The sequence below is a fragment of the Rhipicephalus microplus genome, chromosome 7 (genome assembly GCF_043290135.1).
Source record: "Rhipicephalus microplus isolate Deutch F79 chromosome 7, USDA_Rmic, whole genome shotgun sequence".
NCBI classification, from domain to species: domain Eukaryota; kingdom Metazoa; phylum Arthropoda; class Arachnida; order Ixodida; family Ixodidae; genus Rhipicephalus; species Rhipicephalus microplus.
In genome coordinates, this window is record NC_134706.1 from 87811843 (window position 1) to 87835604 (window position 23762).

The 23762-nt window shown below is 46.8% G+C and overlaps 1 protein-coding gene across 2 annotated transcripts; it reads right to left on the bottom strand.

Annotated features, from left to right (window-relative positions):
- Nucleotides 1-131: 131 nt before the first annotated feature.
- Nucleotides 132-10565, bottom strand: LOC142767543 (uncharacterized). Of its 2 annotated transcripts, XM_075869436.1 has the most exons (3): nucleotides 10452-10565; nucleotides 7727-9626; nucleotides 132-882 (listed from the first exon to the last, which is right to left on the bottom strand). In XM_075869436.1, the coding sequence occupies exons 2-3, from the start codon at nucleotides 8707-8709 to the stop codon at nucleotides 573-575; spliced, it is 1293 nt and encodes a 430-aa protein (XP_075725551.1). In that variant the 5' UTR covers nucleotides 8710-9626; nucleotides 10452-10565; the 3' UTR covers nucleotides 132-572. The 2 variants fall into 2 exon arrangements, with proteins under 2 accessions (XP_075725551.1, XP_075725550.1); XM_075869435.1 differs by lacking the exon at nucleotides 10452-10565 and having other exon boundaries at nucleotides 7727-10445.
- Nucleotides 10566-23762: the final 13197 nt, after the last annotated feature.

Consider the following 23762-nt stretch of genomic DNA (forward strand, 5'->3'; position numbering starts at 1 on the left):
AAATTACCCTTCTTGCGTTCATTATTCACATGAATCTTTCAAATATTTTGTCGATTTCAGTACCTTATTTAAGACGTTCTTATGACACACGATTGGAGATAAAAATTATTGTTTTCATTTTATTGCGTGTTTTGAGAACAAACTTAATTACTCTGCTGTATAGCAATCTACTAGATCTTCACTTTGTACGCTAGTAGGCATGAACAACTCATTTAAGTCATTAACCTATTGTTTCGGTTATTGGTATACATTACGTAATATTAAAAGAATGTTTCGTGATTACTAGGAATAGCTGACGAGAAAATGCGTTATTCATTTATATCAATAGTACTTAGATAGACGTACTGAAACATTTCGTTACGCTAGTATAATGTATGCTTTGTAGAGCAGTACGTCGGACACGCGCACAGGCCCGCATATAGAGATCTATCATTGGCGTTGCGAAATCATAACTCGATAGTGAAAACTACGCTTATATGACTGGTTTTTCTGCGCAAAGTGTCTGAATCCCGACGTAACGCTCTAAGCTTTATGCAACCGAGTGCAGCTCAAGCTGACGCCTTGATGAGATTCTAGAAGTACGCATTGTGCGTCGTCATGGCGGGGTCTTTGACGTCTTCGACCTTGAGATGGCGTCTGATCAGACTCCAGCAGTCTTCGTTGATGTCGTCCAACTGCAGCTTGTCGTCTTCTCGATTTTTGCAAGACACCTGGTTTTTGACAACGCCGGCCGCTCTCATGAAGCCGTCTAAGGACTGTATGCGTTTCAGCTGAGATCGTATCAATCCTGCGGCATCGACTTCGCTGACTGAAAGCAGCTTGGCCACCTCTTGCTGCAGCGACGCGTACTTGCCAATTCGCTCGAGAGACTCTGCACCGTCTCTGCGCGTGTCGTAGAAAGATGAAATACGGGACAAATGTGAGAATAGCGTTGCGGCTGCGAGAAACGCTGTATTGGTTGATCGTGATCAATTTTCACCATAAATTGCAATATCGCAGAACATATTATGTGCTTGGCTATTCTTTCGGTTGCACACACTGAGCATTCACTATGAACAATAATACCTAAAGAGGTACGGTTGTGCAGCCTGCCATGTGGCGGAAGTACTAAGTTTCTGGGTTAACATTATGTGCTACTGTTCCTGTAGAAAAATGGCCCAAAATTAGGCCAATAAAAATATAGCACACTCAGCGTTTAGCAGCAGTACAAACGGGTGTGTGCTGTAGGAACTACGTGCGTCCAGTTTTCCAGTTCTATCATCTGTTTCGTTTTGGTTCCAAAGTTAAGAGTACTCATTTTTCTACCTGTTTGTTCAGCGCTCGAACTGAAAAAATTCCTGAATTTTCTTTCTGTGCATAACTGAACTAGTGATACATCATTGTGTAATGCCTCAACAACACAATAATGCCACTGCGTTAAGAGCTTCTTTCGCAAAATTGTTTCGAAAGTCGGCTGCATTGGCGGTGGCGTCATTGGTAGTGAGCGAAAATTCAAGGTCAATGAAGGAAAAAGGAAATGGGGGGGGGGGCTGTAGTTGTGTGTGTGTGTGTGTGTGTATGTGTGTGTGTTTTTGCGCTATTGCCTTGCACACTCATAGGTAAGGGTCTCCAAAAAACTTCTTACTTCTTGCACACTTATAGGTAAGGGTCTCCAAAGAACTATTTCTCCAAGAACTAGATGTATGCTCTAACACATGCCGCATTATTGGTCTACCTTCACATAAACAAAGAAGCATTCTTTCTTAAAGTGTGGCAACACCATGAATCCAACAACTACACCACCAACAACTACACCATCTCCTTTTCCAGGAGCGTGATTGATGGTTTGGTGCCGCACAATTTCGATCGCGTTTTTTAATACAGCTTTGCGTACTTGTCAAGTTAAATGGAGTTAACAGACACATGATGGACATAATGATTGCATCATCCTGCACGTCGTCATGGGAAAGTCGTATTTTTTGAACGTCATAGCGTTTAAGAACTTGTTTTGCGGCAACGATGGCGTTGACGCCGGTGTCGTTGGCTGTGAGTGAAAGATGTTATTCTTTGTGAAAAATTAAAAAATAGGCAAAGAAAGTAATAAAAATCTTTCGTTCAAAGTGAGAATCGCATCCAGGCCCTCTGTCACACTGAACGGATGAACTAGCGATTCCCGGTCTCTGCCCGTCCACATGCTGGCATATATGACGTAACCATGCCCGTAGAACCTAGCCCTGGCTACGCCAACTCATACATGTGGTCCAGGTAGGCAGTTTTTAGGGGCGAGACAGAGAAGTTCATTGCAAACTGGTAACAACATTTCAGGTGAGTACAACTGTCTGGTGTAACAATCACTTCAGTGGCGTGTACAGACAAGAGAACATAGACAAGATGTAACACACAACACTTCCAATATTCTTACAGATCACGAATCACTCGTGAAAACAAAGAGAAAAGAAATGCAAAAAAGCAGTAAATTGGAATAGATTCACATATTACATGCGATGAGAAGCAATTTTCCCCCTGCTCCTTATAGCAACAGCCGTTGGTCCATCGTGGTTGCGTAGTAGTGTGTAACAAGTATTGCATTTTGACCTCCAAGGTGGTGCCGGTGAGGGATTTGTTCTGTGCGTTGTTGAACAATGAAAGAGAGTGCTCAATGTACATGACAATGGCTGCTTAGGGGAATTGGGATACAGGAAAATTTGGCTTTTAGTTAACGTGCACGCTGCGAATTACGTATTGTTCAACAATGCACAGAAGACAAGGAAGGGTTGCTACTTTATACTAGCTTGGCGTAACCTCCTAGGTTCTAGAAAGGTTTAGCGAGCGTTGGGACGCAGTGCCATAAATACAGTGAACTAGTATATATTATGAACTCGAGGTGGTTAAAGGTAGAAAGTAGACACGAAGCGCAAGCCGTAAGAAAGTGTGCCTCCTCTTGTTCAGTTCTTGCAATGTCCGCGGGATGGCGGTGCTTCTATATGAGGTAACAATACGATGAAAAGATGCGAGATGGTGGTACTTCGAGTGTTGAATAGGTGGACGAATGGACACACAGACAGATGCATGGACGGACGCACGGATGGCTGCATGGACGGATCGACGCATGGACGGACGCAGGGGCGGATGCATGGACGAAAGCAGGGACGGACGCACAGATGAACGTGCGGACGCACGGACGGGCGGATGGACGCTTGATCGGCCACACAGACGCACGCATGGATGAACGGAAGCAAGAACGAATGGACGGACGGATGCTTCGCTCCACTATCCATCATTCACTCCGTGGTTATGCTGCCATTTTTTATGCGAAGCAGATCATGGCGAGCGCTCTGCCCGTCCCTCACTCTCTCCCGCGGCCTCCATCTCCCAGTGCACATGGGCATCCTCTTCACTCTCTCTCCTCGCCTACGTTCTCCCTTCTCTTTTCGAAAGGGTTGGCGAAGGAAACGAAACACTTCCTGAGCACACAAGATCAATTCGAAGCCGTTGAACGTCGGTCTCGGCGTTCCACAAATCCGTAAAACAGAGTAAGTCTGTTTTGTTCAGCGTGGGATCACGTTTGATGTCTCTGGCTTGTGCTTTTAAAGAGCGGCTCTTTAGCAGTGCCCTAGTAGCGGTCACCGGCAGCGTTCACGGCAGCTGTCACAGGTGTCAAGCGATGGTCACCGGCAGCGTTATTAAGGTAGAGGTCCTGAATATTGGTGAGCATGCTTAAGGCGACGTAGACAAGTTTCCGTGTGGTGTGCCGTTCACCATATCCCCGTTGCTTCGCATTCCTACATGGTTCCTTTGTGCGGAAGTAGTGTAATTTTTTTTCGGCGACGGGGACCTCTATGATTTTGGGTAGAGAGGGGGGGGGGGCGGCGGGCTCCTTGAAATAGTCATTTTTTGCTCTGTGGGGGGGCAAGGGCATGGTTCGCCACAGGGTTGAGAGTATATGTGGTTGCTTTGAACATGGGAGGAAGAATATAAATAAGATGGTCTATATGCCGTTACGTAAGCTTTCACACTGTATTTCGTCAGTACTTGTGTCTTCTACATTTCACCTTCCGTCCCGTTTTGGCGCTCTTTTCGTCAAAGTAACTTGTACAAGTGGCCCTTCTTGATACCCCGGTACACTGATAACAGTGAAGATGGCCGTCGTTTGCCCCGCCGCGGTGGTCTAGTGGCTAAGGTACTCGGCTGCTGACCTGCAGGTTGCGGGTTCGAATCCCGGCGGCGGTGACTGCATTTCCGATGGAGGCAGAAATGTAGGCCCGTGTGCTGACATTTGGTTGCACGTTGAAGAACCCCAGGTGGTCGAAATTTCCGGAGCCCTCCACTACGGCGTCTTTCATAATCATATGGTGGTTTTCGGACGTTAAACCCCACATATCAATCAAGATGGCTGTCGTTCGTCGTTGATATGATCATCAGTGGAATGCGTCATTTTTTATGCATGCTGGGTGGAGTGATTTCAAGTGAAAAAGAAGTAAAAAGTGAGCCCCGTAGCTGTCTCTCAGGGAGGGACACCTCAACAGTAGTTCACGAGGGATGGGGGTAGAGAAGGGATTAAAAGGATAGGATTAAAAGGTAGAGAGGAAGGAGAGAGTGAGGCGCAGGGACAGCGAACAACGGAAGGGAGCAGAAGACAGGAAAGATGGACGCGGTTGAAGGAGTCCGAAGACGGAGCACCACTGGCGAGAGCTCTTGTCGGCGACAGGAGATGTCGTAGGGCTAATCCAGTCGGCCAGAGCTACGCTGTCGTCGTCGTAGGGGACCGGCGTCAGGAGGTGGCGTAGGACCAACCCAGTCGGCCAAGCTGCACTGTCGCCGAAGATTGCGAGGGCACAACCGGTCGGCACGGAATCCAGCGAGCGAGTGCTGGGTTATCACTGGTCCTTGTGTGTTGTCCAAAAAACTTGAATACTCGCGTAATCCGCGCACTCTCAATAGACAAGCTTCATATGACACAAAAATTTTACAAGCATTGTAGCACTGCCTGCGTGGCGCGCTGATAACGACTTTTCGCGGGTGAAACCAACGCCACATTGAAACATAATTCAAGCCTGTTGACTACTCGAGCATGGCCTCTGACGTCATTCAGTTTGGCTCTCGTCTGCTGCAGAGTGGACGTGCGTATGCATGTTTCTGCCGATCAAGAGGGCAGAATTAATGGGTCTGCCGTGGCGTGCTGGTGTTTCTTTTGGCGAGTGCATGAAGACGACCGTGCTTTTTTGCGTCTGTGAACGTACTGCGTGGAATACGTAGTGCTTTGTTCATTGAATGCTCGTGTTGTGTACATTAGCGAGCTCTCGCAATAGGGCTGGCCTGTGGGCCCAACCGAAGGTGCTAGTGTTTTCATTCCCCAAGTACAATGCAGAAGCGAAACGATAGGGTGCCGCTCATGGGAATGACATCGACATGCGTTTTTTCCGTGATTCAGAGGTACGTTCTTGATTTGTTTTAGAAGGACCACCTGATGGCTTGAGCGCTGCTCATTGAGAGCGTTAGCCTTGTTATTAGGCACGTTCACAAGAGCATCGCATAAACGAGTCAGGCAACATATTCTCAGGACAGGCGCTTTTCTTTCATAGCCGATAAACATTCGGCTATTAGCGCATAGCACCACAAGCTTACTTTAACGCCTCTGGTTACATTCTAAATAGAAGAGAAGAGGGTTGGTGCGTGGCATCGTACTTCTGTTATACTAATATTTGTAAAAGAATTGTTGTCACTGATTATTGTATGAAACCTCCCTTATGCAATACCCCAGAGGCCTTTAAGGTATATAAATAAATAAATAAATAGTAAGCGATATGTTTTATCACTGCTCTGACCAAATCTGTCACGCGTTTGCTAGCATACAATCTTCTATTTTTTAGTGAAATAACAAGTGCCTTACAGAGAAATACTTGAAATAACTATCCAGTGTAATATATTGCTCAAGCAAGCGCCAATTCTGACATAAAATGCAAAGTTCAGGTGTTGCACATGTGAAACTTGGTGCGAACATTTCATATTTTTATTGAAGACACTAGTGGCAGTGCCTACAGAGCCTTCCATGCGCACTCGCTTGATCCATGTGCGGGAAGTCATGGCGTTAGTGAGCAGGCGTGCAATAATTTTTAGGTGACATTGGTGAAACCAGCTCACAAAAAAATAGAAATAGGCGCAGGACCATACATATGCCCGTTGAGCAATTTCGAAGGAGTCGCCAAGGATGCGCAAAATCTCACCAGTGTCCTTTTTGCGTGTGGCACACATGTCGAATATAGCTCCCTATTCTCGCGCAGTTTAGTTCACATAGGCTAACCCGGCAAATGGTTATATATATGCAAATACTGAACTGCTGAAGCGATGTCCACCTTTCCTAGCGCTACGATGATAGTGAGTGTTAACCTCTTTTCAAGGATTCCGCCGAGCTACATGGAAATGCGTACAAGAGTACGCGGCAAACTGTTCGAAAAGCTCGGTTGCAACCAAAAACCATGGTTGACACACAAGCTGCCAACTTCATTAGGGCGTCGACAATTACTCTCAAATGAAGGGAATTGTCTGTGCAAACTGATCATTTGGTTGCGCCGTATGCTTTACCGTGCAGTCCTGATGCTAATGTAACTACCACGCATTAAAAAAAAAGCAGTTCATTTATAGAGTGTACGCAGTGTCTTTCATCTGTCAATTTACCTGTTTGGTCATAATAACTGAGAGAACGAGAGTGCGTTCTTCTTATGCGACATTTAGCAAAATAGTTGCATTCACGCATTTACTGAACTAAACAAGGATAGGCAAGTACACATGCGCTATTTGCGGATTCTAAATTCAAAATCAGTAACTCACAACTGCCACTAAAGCATCAAGTGCGTTAATACTTCCATTATGAGAGTTCTAACATAAGATTTCAGGAATATTGCTGGGTGATTCGTTTCGCCTTTCAAGTACTGGGAAAATAACTGTTCCTGAAAATGTTATTATGCGTCAATCAACAAACTCTCTAGCAGACGCTGCCTGCATCGGCGTTGCGAGGCGAGAGACGAGGTCCATAGGAGAGGAAGGGAAGGAGGGGCACATGCGTAATGGGGGTTTAAACGCCGTGGGTCATCATCATCATCAGCCTGACTACGTCCACGGCAGGACAAAGGCCTCTCCCATGTTCCGCCAGTTAACCCGGTCCTGTGCTTGCTGCTGCCAATTTATACCCGCAAACTTCTTAATCTCATCTGCCCACCTAACCTTCCGTCTCCCCTTAACCCGCTTCCCTTTTCTGGGAATCCAGTTAGTTACCCTTAACGACCAGTGGTTATCCTGTCTAAGCGCTACATGCCCGGCCCATTCCATTTCTTCGGTAGGGATGCTTATAAGAAGATAGGGGGAGCGAGCGTAGATGAGTAGACGCTGCTAGTGTCGGCGTTACGAGGCGAGAGAGGGGCAGGGAACGCGCATGCGCAGAAAGGGTGGTCACGCCACACACCGGATCGTTTATCTAAAAGCAATGAACACTTACCTGAACACAAGAACACCTAGAACGCAAGTGATTCTGACATAGGAGCCTTAGCAATATGAGGAAATTGACAATATTTCTGCGAATAATTGGAAATGAACTGCAAAGAGCCATAAAAGCTGTGTATCATTGAGGAAGGAGTTAGTCCTGAAGGATATATGAGATGGGTCAAAAACGACAATGATGACGTGCAAACACATTCTTTAAATCAAACTAGGTCGCTGATATATTCGAGGAGTACGCAATGACCTCACGTACCGGTTCACTAGGGTGCCCTTAAGGTACCGCGCCGCTCGAGCAACGAGGTCCGAGTTGCGCCTCGTTGTGTCCCAGACGGCGAACCATTCTTTGCCGACGCCGGACCGGCTAAGGCTGCAGCCGTCGACCGTCAGGTGGAGTATGCTGTAGTTGTCTTCAATCCCATCACATAGACGCCGAACAAAGACCGTTGCTATTTCGGGTTGTGCAACTCTGACGTGAGCCCGACGCACGTTCTGGCAAGAATTCAGTGTGTCTGCCAGGAGCTGTATGTCTGGTCCACTCATGTATCTAGTGAATACACGCAGATCGTTTACGCTTGTGTTGCGGCGTAGCGATTCCAAGATGACTGCCCAGCCAATCTTCACCGCTTCAGGAAATACCTGGCGCAGCCATATAGTTAGGTGCAGCTCCTTCAGCGCAGATGGTTCCGCTATGTAGTGAGCTATATCAGAGCTGAGGGCCTCGTCTACGTCCGGTATCCATATCTCCAAATGAGCGGATGTCACGTGGCTGAACAAAGGCAATCGTCGAAATATTCGTGACACTTCTCCACGGTCGTCCTGATAAGGGAATGAGTGGAATTTGGAGAACGCCTTACATTCTATCATATCGTGTTTGTCCAATATATAGAGGGTGCTGTCAAAAGACACTTGCTCCTCCATTCCAGTCCTTCGAAGAGCACCGCACAGCTTTTGCCACAAGTAACGCTCGCTGCAATGTCCCTTGATGGTCAGCTTTAGGGGCGTTTGTCTTGCTGACAGGATACTGAAAAGGTCTTCCCACTGTTCGGGTTCCCAAACTTTCAAGGGCAGAGTAACCGCTTCGAGCGTTTTATTTCCCGCAAGCGCAGGGAGCCAGGCGGTAAAATCTGTCTGACAGGACATAGTTGAACCCCCATCTCTGCTCATCCAAGCATGGTACGTTAATATGGAGATGTTCAACACACGCAAGGAATGATTTTGGGCCAGAAGCTTGGTCATCAATTCAGCGCTATTAGCATCTACGACAAAGTCATCGAGGACAACTTCAGTGATTATCGTGTTTCTCAGCAGTCCCTCAAGCACCCGCTTCAGGGAAAGCTGCCTAACTTAGTTGTGGGCTCCCACGACCAACTTCTTGAGCGTTTTGGATTCAGCGAGGAAATTCGGAAACGTGCCGCGGTGTTCTGGACGAGCTTCGCTAATCGCCGAACTATGGAAGCAGAGTTCCACGAGAGTGGAGTTTTCTAGAAGCGCTGGCAAGAAAAGTATCGCACCCGTGCTATTCATACACAACTTCGGAATTCGGAGGATGGCGAGCTGCGTCGACGTTCGAAGAAGACTGGCGAGGGCAGCACAAAAATTCATCGGGCACTCGCACTCCGTGAGGCATTCAAGCTCTTTCAAGTTCGGAAGCGTGGTTACAGCCGAACAGATATCCTTGTGCAGAGTGAACGTACGGAAGTTAATTTTCAGGAATCGGATTAGGCGATTCCCACGCAACGCATTGCAGAATCGCGTTTCACATCCGTTGAAGCTGTCGGATTCGATGTCGAGGGCGGTCAGGCACTTATGCATCGAAAGCAGCTTATGAATGAGCGTTGTGGCCCTCTGAACGTGCGCATTCGTGCGTGAAACAAAAGGCTGCGATGAGCTAACAAGAGACAGTCCTTCGCGAACGGTGTACCGCAATTCCATTTGAGTCCCCCGCAGCAGTCTGTTGCAAGCGGACACTCGTTGTGGTGGACAGCATCTTGGCTTGTCAACGTCAAGTTGAGAGCTCTCTTCGACGGCTTGAATCGTTTCTGAGTCTTCCATGCCCTCTAGGTCGTCCAAGCAGCACGTTTGCGATGTTGCCAGCTCCGACCCACTAGGTGCATGTTCCTTATTCACTGGGTATCCATATCTAGGCATTCTTCCTGCAGAAACAGACAAAATTTACTATAGTTTATTTAGAAGTGGGTTGTTTATATTCTATAAAAAAGCTAAGTATGGACACATATCACATTGATTAAAACAGTATTTCATGCTGAAACTATCACAAATTACCAGGAGTAAACTTTTTTTTTGCCTTAATAAAGACACTTCGTTATAATGATTCGCACAGTATATTCGTTCCTAAGTGAAGATCATGCATATAGTGAGAATCAATGAGGTATAGTACATTAAACTGACAGGTGGTTACCATAATTGTTGGTGGCTCTGCGTAGTTCCGCATAAATTTTAGTGAGTGCAGAGGAGAAAATAGCTTGGTAACGATGGGTGAATCAGTCAATAGCATAAGGTTCGCGTTGTTCCAAGAAATTCTGTGGGCAATCTTGGCTGAGCACCGGCTACCTAAAGTAACTTGTGTTCATCTTGAAATCTATGAATGAAGAGTGTCTGTTTTTCCACGCTTGTGACGATCACCATTAAAAAAACTGCAGGAGAATGCTGCAGAAGTTGAGACATTCGCAATGAATACCGTGAAAATGATGGCTGGTGCCACGTCTTACAGTCAGCAGAACATTTAGGTGCTTGATTTGAAGGGATTGAAAAAACTAATTTTTCACTTCACTGTAAAAAGATAGCTAATAGTTCTATATCCGAGCTACTGCTGTAGGTGATTGCCTGTAAAGCAATTTCTACTAAGCAGGGCAGCCAATCACCTCCACTCCATAGCGGAAAATTGTTCGCGAAGCGAGATGTGCAGTAGAGACGAAAAAATTTGCAGTAGAGAAAAGAAAGTATTTGGAAATAGTCACCTGTAGCTGCCGGAATGAGAACCCTTGCTTGTTGGCCGCGGCACTTCGTTCACTTCTTCACCAGCTCAGTCATCGCATTGGCCAATGCGATACTAGTGACCCCTAATAAACTCCACTGCACTCCTTAAAAAAAAGCCATCGACGTAATTTAAGAGCTTTAGAATGAGCGACGTGGTGTCCTAGGTTTTATACAGCACAACTGTCGGAAATTTTGTCCGCAACAGTGATGACGTGCTGACATGATGCTCGAACACGTGGTACTGGAGGCTGGATAGAAAAAAAATATATCAGTGAGTGCCGCCTCTCGGAGACCTACGAAATAACGAAGCTGGTGGCATTTTCTTCGCCACGACAACGCATTTTCACGTTTTACAAGTCTCTCAGCTATATGGCATCACTGTTGTTTCTTAACCACTGTTTTTGAAGGTTTCAACCGGTAGTATAATTTAATTTTATCTTCGTACCGCGAGGGCAGTATTAAATTCGTGTAAGTCTGAGCCAGGGTGATAAACTCTACGGTCCTTAGAAGTACTAATGCATGCCTTTTCTAGTATAAAGAGATACATGCAGAATATTGACGTGTTGTTATTGTGCCTCATATATGCGTAATAATTGCTTTTTAATTGACAGTCTCACAAGTGTGAACCCTGAAATTTGAGCAATATTGGTGAGCGCTGCGGATGGCATTACGTTTTGGCTCCTTCGGGTAACGTTTCGGCGGACAAACAGGCAAGTGCACTGACATATAGACAAAAAGACAGACATACAGACCAAAGTTTTTGCGTTGAAGGCTTCCAAGAAACACTATCAAGTTTAGAACTCCATGACGGTCCGGACGACGGTGCCCGAAACAGCAGAGCAAGTGAAGATTTCGTTGGCCTTGCTCAATAACAGGAGGTCCGCAATTTACAGTGACTCGAAATAGGTGGTCCGAGCCAAGCAAAAAATATCACAACCAGCTTTGCAAGTTCTTCGAAACAAAAGAATCGAGCCACAAACACTAGTTTGGTTCCCAGCTTACATGAGACGCATTGAAGGAGCCGCGCCCAACCTCAACGAGTGAGCCCACATAGCTGCGCAAGGACTAGTAACCCACGTAGCTATCGGGGGGCGCGGTGCTAATGTCTTGGAGAATCGTGACCCTCTCATCTTGTATAACAGACAAACAAAATAATTTTATTTGGCGCGGAAACAATACCCTTCACCACATAGAAAACTAAGCAGACCTCAGGCTGTGACACTCAGGCTTCTTGAGGTCGGGGTGTACCCTAGTTCCGAGCTATTGAACAAAATTTATCCCGAAAAACAGTCAACTAATACATGTTCCTTCCGCCACGATATAGCTACCTTCGAACATATGCGCTTCCGGTGCCCCGCGTTACGCTGTGGGGAAGTCATCCCGCTGTCCACATTGAAGGGTGCTATTGCAAGCACCGGACTTGAACAACAGTTATGGGCATATAAAAGGGCCCGCGACACAGCAGAGGTCTTTCTGTTCCGACGTGGGAGTGGCCCGCAACGTGCTAAAGCACGTTCTGAGGGACCAAATGAAGTTCATTCTTCTATCCATATTGACCGTACTTGCGATACACAAGTTTAAAAAGAAGCCTTCACTTAAGATACTCCAATGTGTTGTATCACTGACCCTCCTTAGGGGGGAAGAACCGCAATGTTTGTCTTTTGACTTGCACAGCCCATGCAAGGTACACGCTAAGGCCAAATTACCCGAAAAAGGAGTAACGAAGCCCATTAGGTACGCGCGATGAACGGATAGACCATTGAGGAGCAACCACGGAGGGAAGCGTGCCGCGCGAAACCACTTAGTCTCCAGACACGCTCCAAAGGGATGAACCACCCGGGCATTGCAGGCAGCGCAAAAGCGTTGCCAAGGTGACCAGCCCTCCTTCTCCTCCTCTGCTGGCTTAGTCTATCCACTTATTTTGCCGGCGACGGTTCGCGTTTCGTTGCGCTCGGAGTGCTTGACCACGGCCGCCTGTATTCGACGATCGAAGAATTATGACGTGGTGCTTGTGTGTACGCTTGGATGAGCGTGGGCTGCTGCTTTTGCGTTTCGTTGCACCTATGAAGTCTGGAGCAAGTCTCGACACGTCACCACGCCGTGCTGTAGATCTCTGGCTTCAAGATAGTATAGACCAACACACGACAGCAACTGTTGGGAAGGCCAATATGGCGGCGGAGAAGACACCAGGCCTATCGGATATATACTTCAGTCCGACTCAGGACAGAAGACAGCGCTGGATTCTATGCCAAGCAGGTTATCATTCTTTATTCTACTCTACTTGTCGCGTGTGCGATACGGATCGCGCTTGCCGGCAATGAGCTTGGTCGTGTTGTATATCGCATGCACGAAATGCATCGCGAAGGTCAGATTCACCGTCTGCAGTTCGGCTGTGCTTTGCGACCGCCTGAAAATTGGCCGCCATTGCCGTCGGCCTCCCGCACGTTCACTCATCAAGTGCTCGCCTGTCTTCGCCGCCGCTTTGAGCTCCGGGCTGATGATATTGGGCTGAGACCTAGTCGCTGTGTTAGAAGTCGTCGAAAACACGTTGCGGGTTCTCGTAAAGAGCTTGCTTGTAGTAAGTCGCGCGCTGTAAGTGCACCAGCACGGGCTGGCGGGGCTTTCGCTAACGCCGGAATCGGTCGGCATTACAGTTGGATTTCCTGTCAGTGGGTCGCAAGCAGCTCTGCGCTGTCCGTTGGCCGCGGCGGCTGACTCGAGTTAGCGCGCTGCACTCGCTCAAGTTTGTGGAAAAGGCCGCATTACCGCCGATTTCTTCGGCGCTAGTTTCAAACCAGCTCGGCGCTGTTCGTGGCGGCGGCCAAGCGTACGCTCGCTCTCCTGTTCGAAGTTCGCTGGCGCCAGACACTCTGCGTGCGGGGCCTGCTTGGTCTCGCGTTTGCTTGCTCGAGCTGAACGACGTTGTTCGCTTAGGACTCGCCGACTTGTTAGCGGCACGGTGGTTCGCAGAGTTGTGGCTGCGTCCACCGTTCCTAAGCTGTTGGGCTACGGGGATCGAAATGAGTCTTTGACAATGTGTGACATCGCGGTGAAATTCTTAGCACGTCATATCTCACTTATGTTTTCATTTCACCTTGCACGTATTTCTCATATGCATTTGTATGCATCCTCTGTCGCGTGTGACTCACTATCTTACATACTTATTGTGCAGCCTTGGGCACACACCGTGCTAAAGACCGAGCACACACCGTACTAAGATCTGCGATGCCTGTCATCTCTCTCTTTCTTCAGAGGAGCTTCAGAAGGACTGTGCGATATGTGAAGGTAAAGTTATTTGTGTGCATAATTTAATACTTGTTTTTATATTAACGTGCACGTACTTGTCATATGCGTGCATCTTCATCTTCTGTCACGTGTGTCTACCTATTTTTACTATATTATTGTGCGTGCAGCCGTAGGAACAAAACAGGCAGAACGCTGTGTGTGCTGGCATCTGCAATGCCTGTCATCTATCGCTTCCGTCTGAGGAGCTCCCCACGCAGTGAACAAGATTTTACAACGAGACTGAGCTTGTACAGTTCACTATGAATTCATTTAAAAGAACAGAGAAACTTCATCTCTATGTAGAAAAATAAAAGATTTCGATATCTCACTTTTGTCTTTCGTTGTTGCCGTGACTGCGAAAGCAGTTACACATATAGGTGGCGAACTACTTTTTCGCGTGTTCTTTTCTGCACAATTCGTTGCTCACTGCGCAGAAAAACAAGCAAAAAAAGTATTAGGCCTGGCAGAAAATTAACAAAAACAATGTTTGAACTGGGGACAAAAAGTTTATCCGATGGGAGTATTTGAGTGGATCAACCATTCGTCCGGCAAGGTGCAACTGTGAGGACGAACGGTTACCCGGTAAGGTAAAAATGTGGGGTTTAACAGTATCTCTATAAGGTGCAAATGGGGGGGTATATTGTTAGTCTTTTAAGGTGAATTGTGAGACTAACGGTTACTCACTAAGGTGTAAATGTGAGGACTAAATGTTAGTTCCTTGAGCTCGCCTGTGGGGGCTAAGTGTTAGACCCGGTGCTGTTAGTCCTTAAAGAGATGAGTGGTTGTGGCAGCCTCATTAGCCCTCAAAAAGACGAACCACACATTTTTTTAACACCATTTTGCCTTAGAGTGTACCCACTAGACGCCCACCATAAATTTCATAAAGTAGGAAAGTTACCCTCTATGCCATTATGCCCTTTGACGTTCTGCTGATCAGCAAGATACCCTCTACACATCTCTAAGACATCATGTGTCATTTGTGCTGTGATTGAACTAAGAATTAGCGCGGTGCATACCATACTCTTTCCACCATGGATGAAAACGAACGTGAATGCCCTCTCACCTGTGGAAGGCAATGGAAACTAAGGAAACAAACAAGCCCGGATACATTGAGTTTATTACAATAACACCTAGACAGGAATCCGTGCTGTGGTCGTGTACCGCCATGGGTATTGCGAGAAGTACAGGCTTCGGATCGGATTGGATTACTTAGCGAACAGGGCGCAATCATTTTTCTGGAGTCTCAGTTTCGTTTTTCGCGCAGCGCGGGTAGTGGGGTGTGGTGATAAGCACTGAAGCAGCGCCTTTATTGTCCAACGAGACTAAAGACCTTTATATCTAAAATTTTCTCTGCCATTGGAGTTTTACAAGTCGTATTTGACAGTTTAAAACAAACGTCGTCCACTCACAACTCCACATAGATGTAGCTTATCATGATAGCGCAAAATGTTTTTCCTAAGCGTCTCTTCTGAAAACTCGTCTAAATCGACTGAAAAATGACAATGAAACAAAGAAGACGCCCCATCACACTCCTATGACTTGACTTCACAACAAAAAAAGAAGCGTGCTGGGGGCTGATCACTCGGACGCACGGTATCGTGGCCGTCGAAACGCTAAGTGTTTTTCGCCCATTGCTGTACTGTTATATTCATAAATTTATGAAGTGTACTTTCGAGGGCAAAACAAGCATGTCTGTTTTAAAGTGCTGTAAAAAATAAATAAATATATCTTTATTCTAAATCTCGAATGCAATACCAGCGCAAGGCATACTCTGGTGGTTAAATTTGTCCAAGTTTCACTTTTACCTAATGGTCTCTGAAGGGTTTCGCAAAGAAAAATTACACTTCATATCACATTTTTACGAATTCGGCCTACAAGCGTCGTGAATCTCAAGAACATATTCCATACAAAGCATATCTGAAGCCTGTATTTCCTACAATTTAATAGGGGTACAAGCACCGCTCAAGCAGGCCGTGTAGACACTAGCGCCAGATCTCCTAAGTAATATTGTATGAAACTCTGTACCTGGAGGCACAAGTTCGGGAAGCTGCGCCAAGTGGCAACAGCGACAAGTTTCTACACCGTAGGCGAGAGCGCGGCATGCGGAAGCCCATCTTCAACACAGACAGCAAGCTAGCCCGGAGGCCAGAGCGCAACCAGCCAACGAAAAACGCTTCAAGTGTGAATACACTTTATAAGCGACTCCAAACCATCCGCCGCCGTCGGCGGCGTCCGCAGTCTTCTCTCTATCTTTAAAAGAAAGAGGACTTGGCGGGCCGCAGCGCGACGCTCTACCAAATAAGCCATGGACGCGACGCTGATATCGGTGTCAGTAACGCGCCTTATACCCCCTCCCCCTTCTCTCGCTCCTCCGCTCTCCTCGCTCGCTGCAGCTGCGCGCGCACCCCTCTCTCTCGTGCGCCCGCCTTCTCTCTCAGTCTCCCGTCGAGAGTGGGTCGTGCGATGGATGTCCCGGAGGCAACGCTACCATCAACAACGAATGCAGTACAACCGAATGCCAGCACTGCACCCGTCGTTGGAGGTGACGGTACCGCGGTGGTTTCGCCGACGTTGGAAGACAAGGCGGCGCTGCGAAGGGCTCGTAAGACCGAACGTAAGCCGGCGAAGCGTGCAGCGGATGCCGAACTGCGTGCTCGCGAGGCCGAGTGCAAGCGGGCGAAGCGTGCAGCGGATGCCGAACTGCTCGCTCGCGAGGCCGAGGACAAGCGGGCGAAGCGTGCAGAGGATGCCGAACTTCGCGCTCGCGAGGCCGAGGACAAGCAGACGAAGCGTGCAGCGGATGGTGAACTGCGCGCTCGCGAGGCCGAGATGAGGCATCCACATCGACCTGCGAACGCGGCCCAAGAAGCGGAACGACAACGCAAGCGTCAGGCGGAGAAGGGCGATGAAGGCCGGCGTCAAGACGCCGCTCGCAATCGTCAACGGCGTATGGACGTTCCCGAAGCCGTTCCAGCCAGTGAACGTGCCGCGCGGGGGAGGGTGCGAGCCCTTGACTTTGCTCGTCCGGACGCGTCGTGAAGTGTAAATAAATACTACTTCTTATATAATGTATCTGTGTACAAATGCTTCATGACAAACAACACTAAAGTTCAATAATTGCACTTTAATCATCATCATCAGTAATAAAACTCCCAAGAATTTCCCCGAGGGTGAACATGGTTAAGTGCGAATGCACGGGGTGATGCTATGAGGGGGAGTAAAGTTAAAATCCGTTGGCATTCGCCAGTGAGTTAACGTAAACTCCCCCGTATGATGAAATTGCGATTCCCAGGAACCATTACACTATAAAGGCACCATAGTGTGAATAATAAATATAATAGTGCGAAATAATAAATACCCCTCATAGCATCACCCCATGCATTCACACCTAACCATGTTCACCCTCGGGGAAATGCTTGGGAATTTATTCTTATATTTGCATAGAAATCACGACATGCCGGTTATGTACGCCATCACGTGCTTAAGCTTGTCACGGAGTTCTAAAGAATTTTTTTTCATAACCTCACTTCACATCAATATCAAAAGTATAGCAGTACAACTGCATACTGCATGTCACACGGCAAATGTCGCCGAAAGACAATAGACTTGCGTCTGAGGAGAGTGAACAAAACGTTTATTTGATGTTCTTCGCAAAAAAAAAAATTGGTGAATGGCATTCTGGAGGCGCTGCGTTAGAGTTCCCTGAGCGTGTAGTGGAAGTGAACGAGCGCATCGAAGCACGTTAGACACGGGCGCCATCTGGCAGTTATCTTCGAAAACGAAAGCGTGCGCATCCGCGGAGAAAGATGCGCGCCTGTCTCGGAGGTGATAAAGTGTAGAACGCAAAGCGACGGGCAGGTGCCACCACCGTGTCGTGGTAGCAAAGCATAGGAAACACCTTTTAAATGCGAAGCATTTTTACCGAACTTCGGTGACTTCGAGCGTATCTATCTATCTATCTATCTATCTATCTATCTATCTATCTATCTATCTATCTATCTATCTATCTATCTATCTATCTATCTATCTATCTATCTATCTATCTATCTATCTATCTATCTATCTATCTATCTATCTATTATCTATCTATCTATTCATCTAGCCACTTATGACATTTAGCTACATAGCCTTCATAGATTACGAGAAGGCGTTTGATTCAGTAGAAATATCAGCCGTCATGCAGACACTGCAGAATCAGGGCGTAGATGAAGTATATAAAAACATTCTGGAAGAAATCTACAGGGGATCAACTGCTACCATAGTGCTCCATAAAGAAAGCAACAGAATACCAATCAAGAAGGGTGTAAGGCAGGGGAACACAATCTCCCCAATGCTATTTACCGCGTGCTTACAGGAGGTTTTCAGAAGCTTAGAATGGGAACAGTTAGGGATAAGAGTTAATGGAGAATACCTTAGTAACCTGCGCTTTGCCGATGACATTGCATTGCTGAGTAACTCAGGGGACGAATTGCAACTCATGATTACGGAGTTAGACAAGGAGAGCAGAAAGGTGGGTCTTAAAATTAATCTGCAGAAAACGAAAGTAATGTACAAGAACCTCGGCAAGGAGCAGCGCTTCGAGAAAGGTAATAGTGCACTTGAAGTTGTAAAAGACTATGTCTACTTAGGGCAGGTAATAACCGCAGAACCGAACCACGAGATTGAAGTGAGTAGAAGAATAAGAATGGGGGGGAGCATATTCGGCAAGCACTCTCAAATTATGACAGGTAGATCCCTCAAGAGGAAAGTATATACCAGCTGTATCTTGCCGGTACTTAGCTACGGAGCAGAAACCTGGAGACTTACAAAGAGGGTTCAGCTTAAATTGAGGACGACGCAGCGAGCAATGGAAAGAAAAATGGTAGGTGTAAGCTCAAGAGACAAGAAGAGAGCAGAGTGGATTAGGGGACAAATGGGGGTTAAGGATATCATAATTGAAATAAAGAAGAGGAAATGAACATGGGCCGGGAATGTAGCGCGTAGACAGGATAACCGCTGGTCATTAAGGGTAACTAACTGGATTCCCAGGGAAGGAAAGCGGGTTAGGGGGAGACAGGAGGTTAGGTGGGCAGATGAGATTAAGAAGTTTGCGGGTATAAATTGGCAGCAGCAAGCACAGGACCGGGTTAACTGGCGGAACATGGGAGAGGCCTTTGTCCTGCAGTGGACGTAGTCAGGCTGATGATGATGATGATGATGATGATGATGATGATGATGATGATGATGACATTTAGCTCTCGTGGCCGCTTCGATAATGGTATCGATACGAAACTTGGTAAGGCATAACATGACTGTATGAAAAACATATATGATTAGTCTAGACACAAAAATCATGATAAGTATGTCATAAATGTCATGATTTGCGTTTTATGGTCCTTCAGTTCTTGTGGTGATTTAGCTCACATGCCATGTTGCAAAACTGGTATGATATGCCATGATTGCAAGGTGAACACAAGCGATAGACCGTAACATGAAAATCATGACATACGTGTCATGTAACAACATCACAACATGCAACGCTCACGATGCGCTCGCGGCCCTTTCGCTAGCGTCATATATACAAAATTTGGTATTACAGTACGTGAATGGATGACGAAGGTATGTCACCAACGCAAACATGACAATCATGAGATTCAATTCATGTAAGAACATGACTACTGCCACGCCCACGATGCGCTGGCGGCCATTTCGTTAGCATCACTTCTACTAAATTTGGTATCACGAGACGTGAATAGATTACGAAGGTATGATACAGGTGCAAATATGATAATCGTGAGAAGCATGTCATGTGAGAACATGAGTACATGCAACGCAGTGCGACGCGCTCTTGCGAGTAAATGGCAGGACCGGCGCCTGGCGTAACAACGCCGGCGCGACGCGACGAAATGAACGCCGGCGAGCACGCTCACCACGTCACGTCGAAATGTATTGGCGCCTTGACTGTGGCATGTAATCATGTTCTCACATGACACGCATCTTATGATTATGATGCTTGCACCAGTCACATACGTTCATCGTCCATCGAAGTTACGTATTACCAAATTATGCATATGTGAAGCTAGCGAAACGGCCACGAGCGCATCATGAGTGTGGTATGTAGTCATGTCGTTACATGACACACATCTCATGTTCATCATATTTGCTCCAGTACCATACCTTTGTCATCCATTCATGTCCCGTATTACCAGATTCGGCATAAGTGAAGCTAGCGAAACGGCCGCGAGCACATCATGAGTGGGGCATGTAGTCGTGTTGTTACATCACACGTATCTTCTTATTATCATGTTTGCACCAGTCATGTACCTTCGTCATCCACTCACGTACCGTAATACCAAGTTTGGTATATGTGACTCTAGCGAAACGGCCGTGAGCGCACCATGAGCGTGGCTTGTAGTCATGTCGTTACCTGACGCGCATGTCATAATTTTCATGTTAGGGTCTGCTGCTTGTGTTCGCCATGCAATCATGTCATGCCATACCATACTATATGGCGCCCGCAACGAAAGGAACGCCCGCCACAACTGCGAACGGTATTCTAAACCCCCCTATGTCTCGTATTCAATTTCACCACGCTTACGACACATCCAACCACAGCCGCGTTGCCGCCTTGATGCGAGCGCCCCAGGTTACCACCTGTCCTTACATTTATCCCCAATACTTGATACAAGCGAAACGAGCAGCACGAAAGTGCTGCGTGTGCAGCTTTGCTGCCTCAGAGAGTGGAAATTTCCATGCTACAGGTGGAACGAATCCTGCATTGCACCCCAGATAATGAATTCAGCCGCGCGCTTTCTGGACGTGCGTGTTACTTCGCCCCTGTTTCTAACTTAGTTCCGCCATTTAACGCTGACGCAAAAAGAAGATGGCACTCGCGCGGGCTAGTTAAACGTTTGAGCAGTAGTTCCTGTTTCCGCGAACGCTAATATCCACGAAATACGTTACTGACGAACGTGTTTTTGGTGTGTTTGTCGCATGACAAAAAATCGCTTTATGGGTAACGAAGAGGTAGTTCTGGATGAAGAAGCAATGATAACATTATGTGGAGTTTTACGCCAAAACCACGAGATAATATTCAGACACTGTAGTACAGCGCTCCGCAAATTTTCACCACCTGATTTTCTTTACCGTCCAACACCATCGCAGTAAACAGGGATCTCGACCATGTCGCATAAACGATAATGCAACTGCCGCAGACGATATCAAACCCGCAACCTTCGCTTCAACGCACGAGCACACTGGTTGGAGAGACAAAGAGCAATGTACGTACCTGAGAGGGTGTGCCCAATGTACAGCCGCCACACGCAACTGAAACAGGGAAGGGCTCTCCCGCAATAAGATTCCATGCCGATGCCAAGAGTATTTCCTCTTGTGTGCAAGGTGTCAATGCTACGTGCGTCATCTCGTAAGTCCTGCGGTAGCATTTGGTCGCATCTCTGACAAATAGGTTGCTAGCTTTACAGATGTACCACATTAAGTAAACCAGTACGTAATGAATACTTACTCTTTTCGCAGTGAGACATGCGACAGGCAAGCATGTCTGGGCTGCAACATGCTTTCAGTCCTTAGCTCGCAACCAATGTTTTCAGGTCGTTCGGGTGATATACGTTCTGAACAACCGAAGGAGCAGTGCGAATGGCGGTGATGTTCGGCTGAACTTAAATGGTCAACACCAGTACAGCAAGCCCCTACGGGACTGTAGCTAGATTGCGTTGAAGGAACGAAGTTGCTCCAGCATTCGGTGTACTTCTCCCTAACAAGCCATCCAAAACAAAATGACCGAAAAGGGACTTGGGAAAGGTCTGATGCTCAAGGAAAAGAAGTAGCGACTGGCCAAAAGAAAAAAGCAACATGACAGAGCCTATCAATGAAATATATATTATAAACCACACTGAAGGATTCCAAGCGTCAATCGTTTTCAATCCTATAGTTTCACGTCACCCTGTGAAGAAACAAAGTGGTAATGACCAATACTGTGCGTGTGCGAGTATCAGTAGAGTGCGCAAGAACTGGCTTCCAACAGTTAGGACGACAATGTTCACTATTCCACAAAGAAAATGTTTCATCTACCAGTGGCGAATGACGTGAATGTTCTTGTTCAGAGGTCTGTAGGCTTCCATCAAAACCAATGCTTCAGACGATGTTTCAAGGTTACTGAGCCCCGGTGCACCCAAGTCTGACAGCCCTGTAGTTTCTCGATTATTTAGAAAAACAGCTTCTGCGCTTCCTTCGCTAAGGAACACCTGTGAATTGGTAGATAAAATCCGGCCACAACACTTCCAGAACCCACCTACAGGGCTGCTAAATTTCTGACTAGTTAAGCTGATGAGGTTACAGGGTGGTTTCGCAAACTTGCCGAGTACGTGGTCATGCGAAACCGTTAACACAACGAGTCGATATCCAGGATCCGAAATCCGTGACCAGATATGCATGTGACTCTTGCTGCTTTTGTGAACTTCTCATGTGACGAAAAATACTGTCCTAGGCTGATAATAGAAATGTCACGCATGGTCGATTGCGATACGGCAACCTGTGAAGCCGAAGGTGGCTTCCATATAGACTCGCATCCAATGTCATTTGATATCGTTTTCATATTCATCATCTTCACCGGAACGGCCAGAAGCTTCATAATTGGCCAAAACTGACTTATGTCTGCAGAAGAAATCAGTAGAATTGGTCGCACGTACTGTGGGTGACCTTGTAGCAGCCATAACGCTTAGTATGACGTCCCTCACTACTAACGACACATTTTCGCAATCTGTCAACAGGCATAATAAGAAGACAGCGAATACAGTGTTTCCAGCAAAGAATGACTGCACATTGAAGAAACTATCAATTTCGTTCGATATGCGCTTTCTGTGAAAGTGGACAAAATGTATTCATACCGTTCTTCTTGTTGCTCGTGGAAGTACGGCGGAATGATCGTCCCACTTTGAAAAGCCTTTCGCTCAAAAGTATTCCTGTCTCCGTCATGCAGCATTCCTTAATAAAAAGAGTGATTTCAGGAGTGGTGGTAGCTGGTATGTGCACATATGAAGGACTTAAAGTTGATTTTAGGATTCTTTCGTTCAATCAATTTCATTCACGACCTCCGTGAGAAGATTTAGACGACGAGGTACCCTACCAGAACATTTTCAATGCCAGACTTTCAACGACGATAGGGCGAAGTGCTATAGCAGCTAGGAATCGACAGACTCTACCTTACACTCTGTTTATGGTTACAGAGGCTCTAACTTTTTCTTTGGAACAGCAGGTCACACCAGCGAAAGCATAACATGGTGGCAAGTATGCATGTATTTTACGTCGTAAGTGTAACATCTGCGCACTTTCGTCAAAAAAAAAAGGCCCGAGTGTGCGGCGGCGGAGACCAAGGCAGCCTCATCACTCCTGTGAAGTTTTTCACACAATAAAGATACAAGTGCTGCCATCGATCAGTCTTTGGTGGCCACCTCTGTCCAATCTGAAGCCAAGTGCCTCGCAATAGCAATCGACAAAAAGCGCAAGGCCACGCACACTCCTTCTCATGAAGAATTTATCGCACACAGACAGAACGAGGGCTGTCGTAAAGAAAAAAGACACCTAAGCGGGCTCTGTGCATTCGCCTAAGACAAATCGAAGGATAATTCTGGGAATGCTTTTCGGATTTTTTTTCTCGTTGTGTTGATCCTTTCCCGCTCCAGCGAAACCATTCTGTACACCTTTCTGTTTTGCACTGCCTACGCGATCAGACCCCCATTGATCAAGCGTTGATGTCATGTGGAGATTATATCACGTGACGCCATGTTATGTGATGCCACAGGGACGTCATATTACCGGCACAGATTTCTCCTCTCTGCAACGCGACTATCGTGCCACGAAGTGCTGTCACCCCGCTACGATAGTTCACTGCAAGACTGATAATTCATTGTTAATTTAGCCATCGAAAGGAACGTTTGCCTAACCATTACGAAGTTCGTTCACTGTATGTTAAATGAGCCCCGCTGCGACCTCAAGGAGGTGGGAGTGCGTGG

Coding starts and splice junctions, on each gene's coding strand:
- LOC142767543 (XM_075869436.1), bottom strand. CDS start 8,709: ATGACCAAGCTTCTGGCCCAAAATCATTCCTTGCGTGTGTTGAACATC. Junction 883..7,726: donor AAGGGCACCCTAGTGAACCG/GTACGTGAGGTC, acceptor CGACACGCGCAG/AGACGGTGCAGAGTCTCTCG.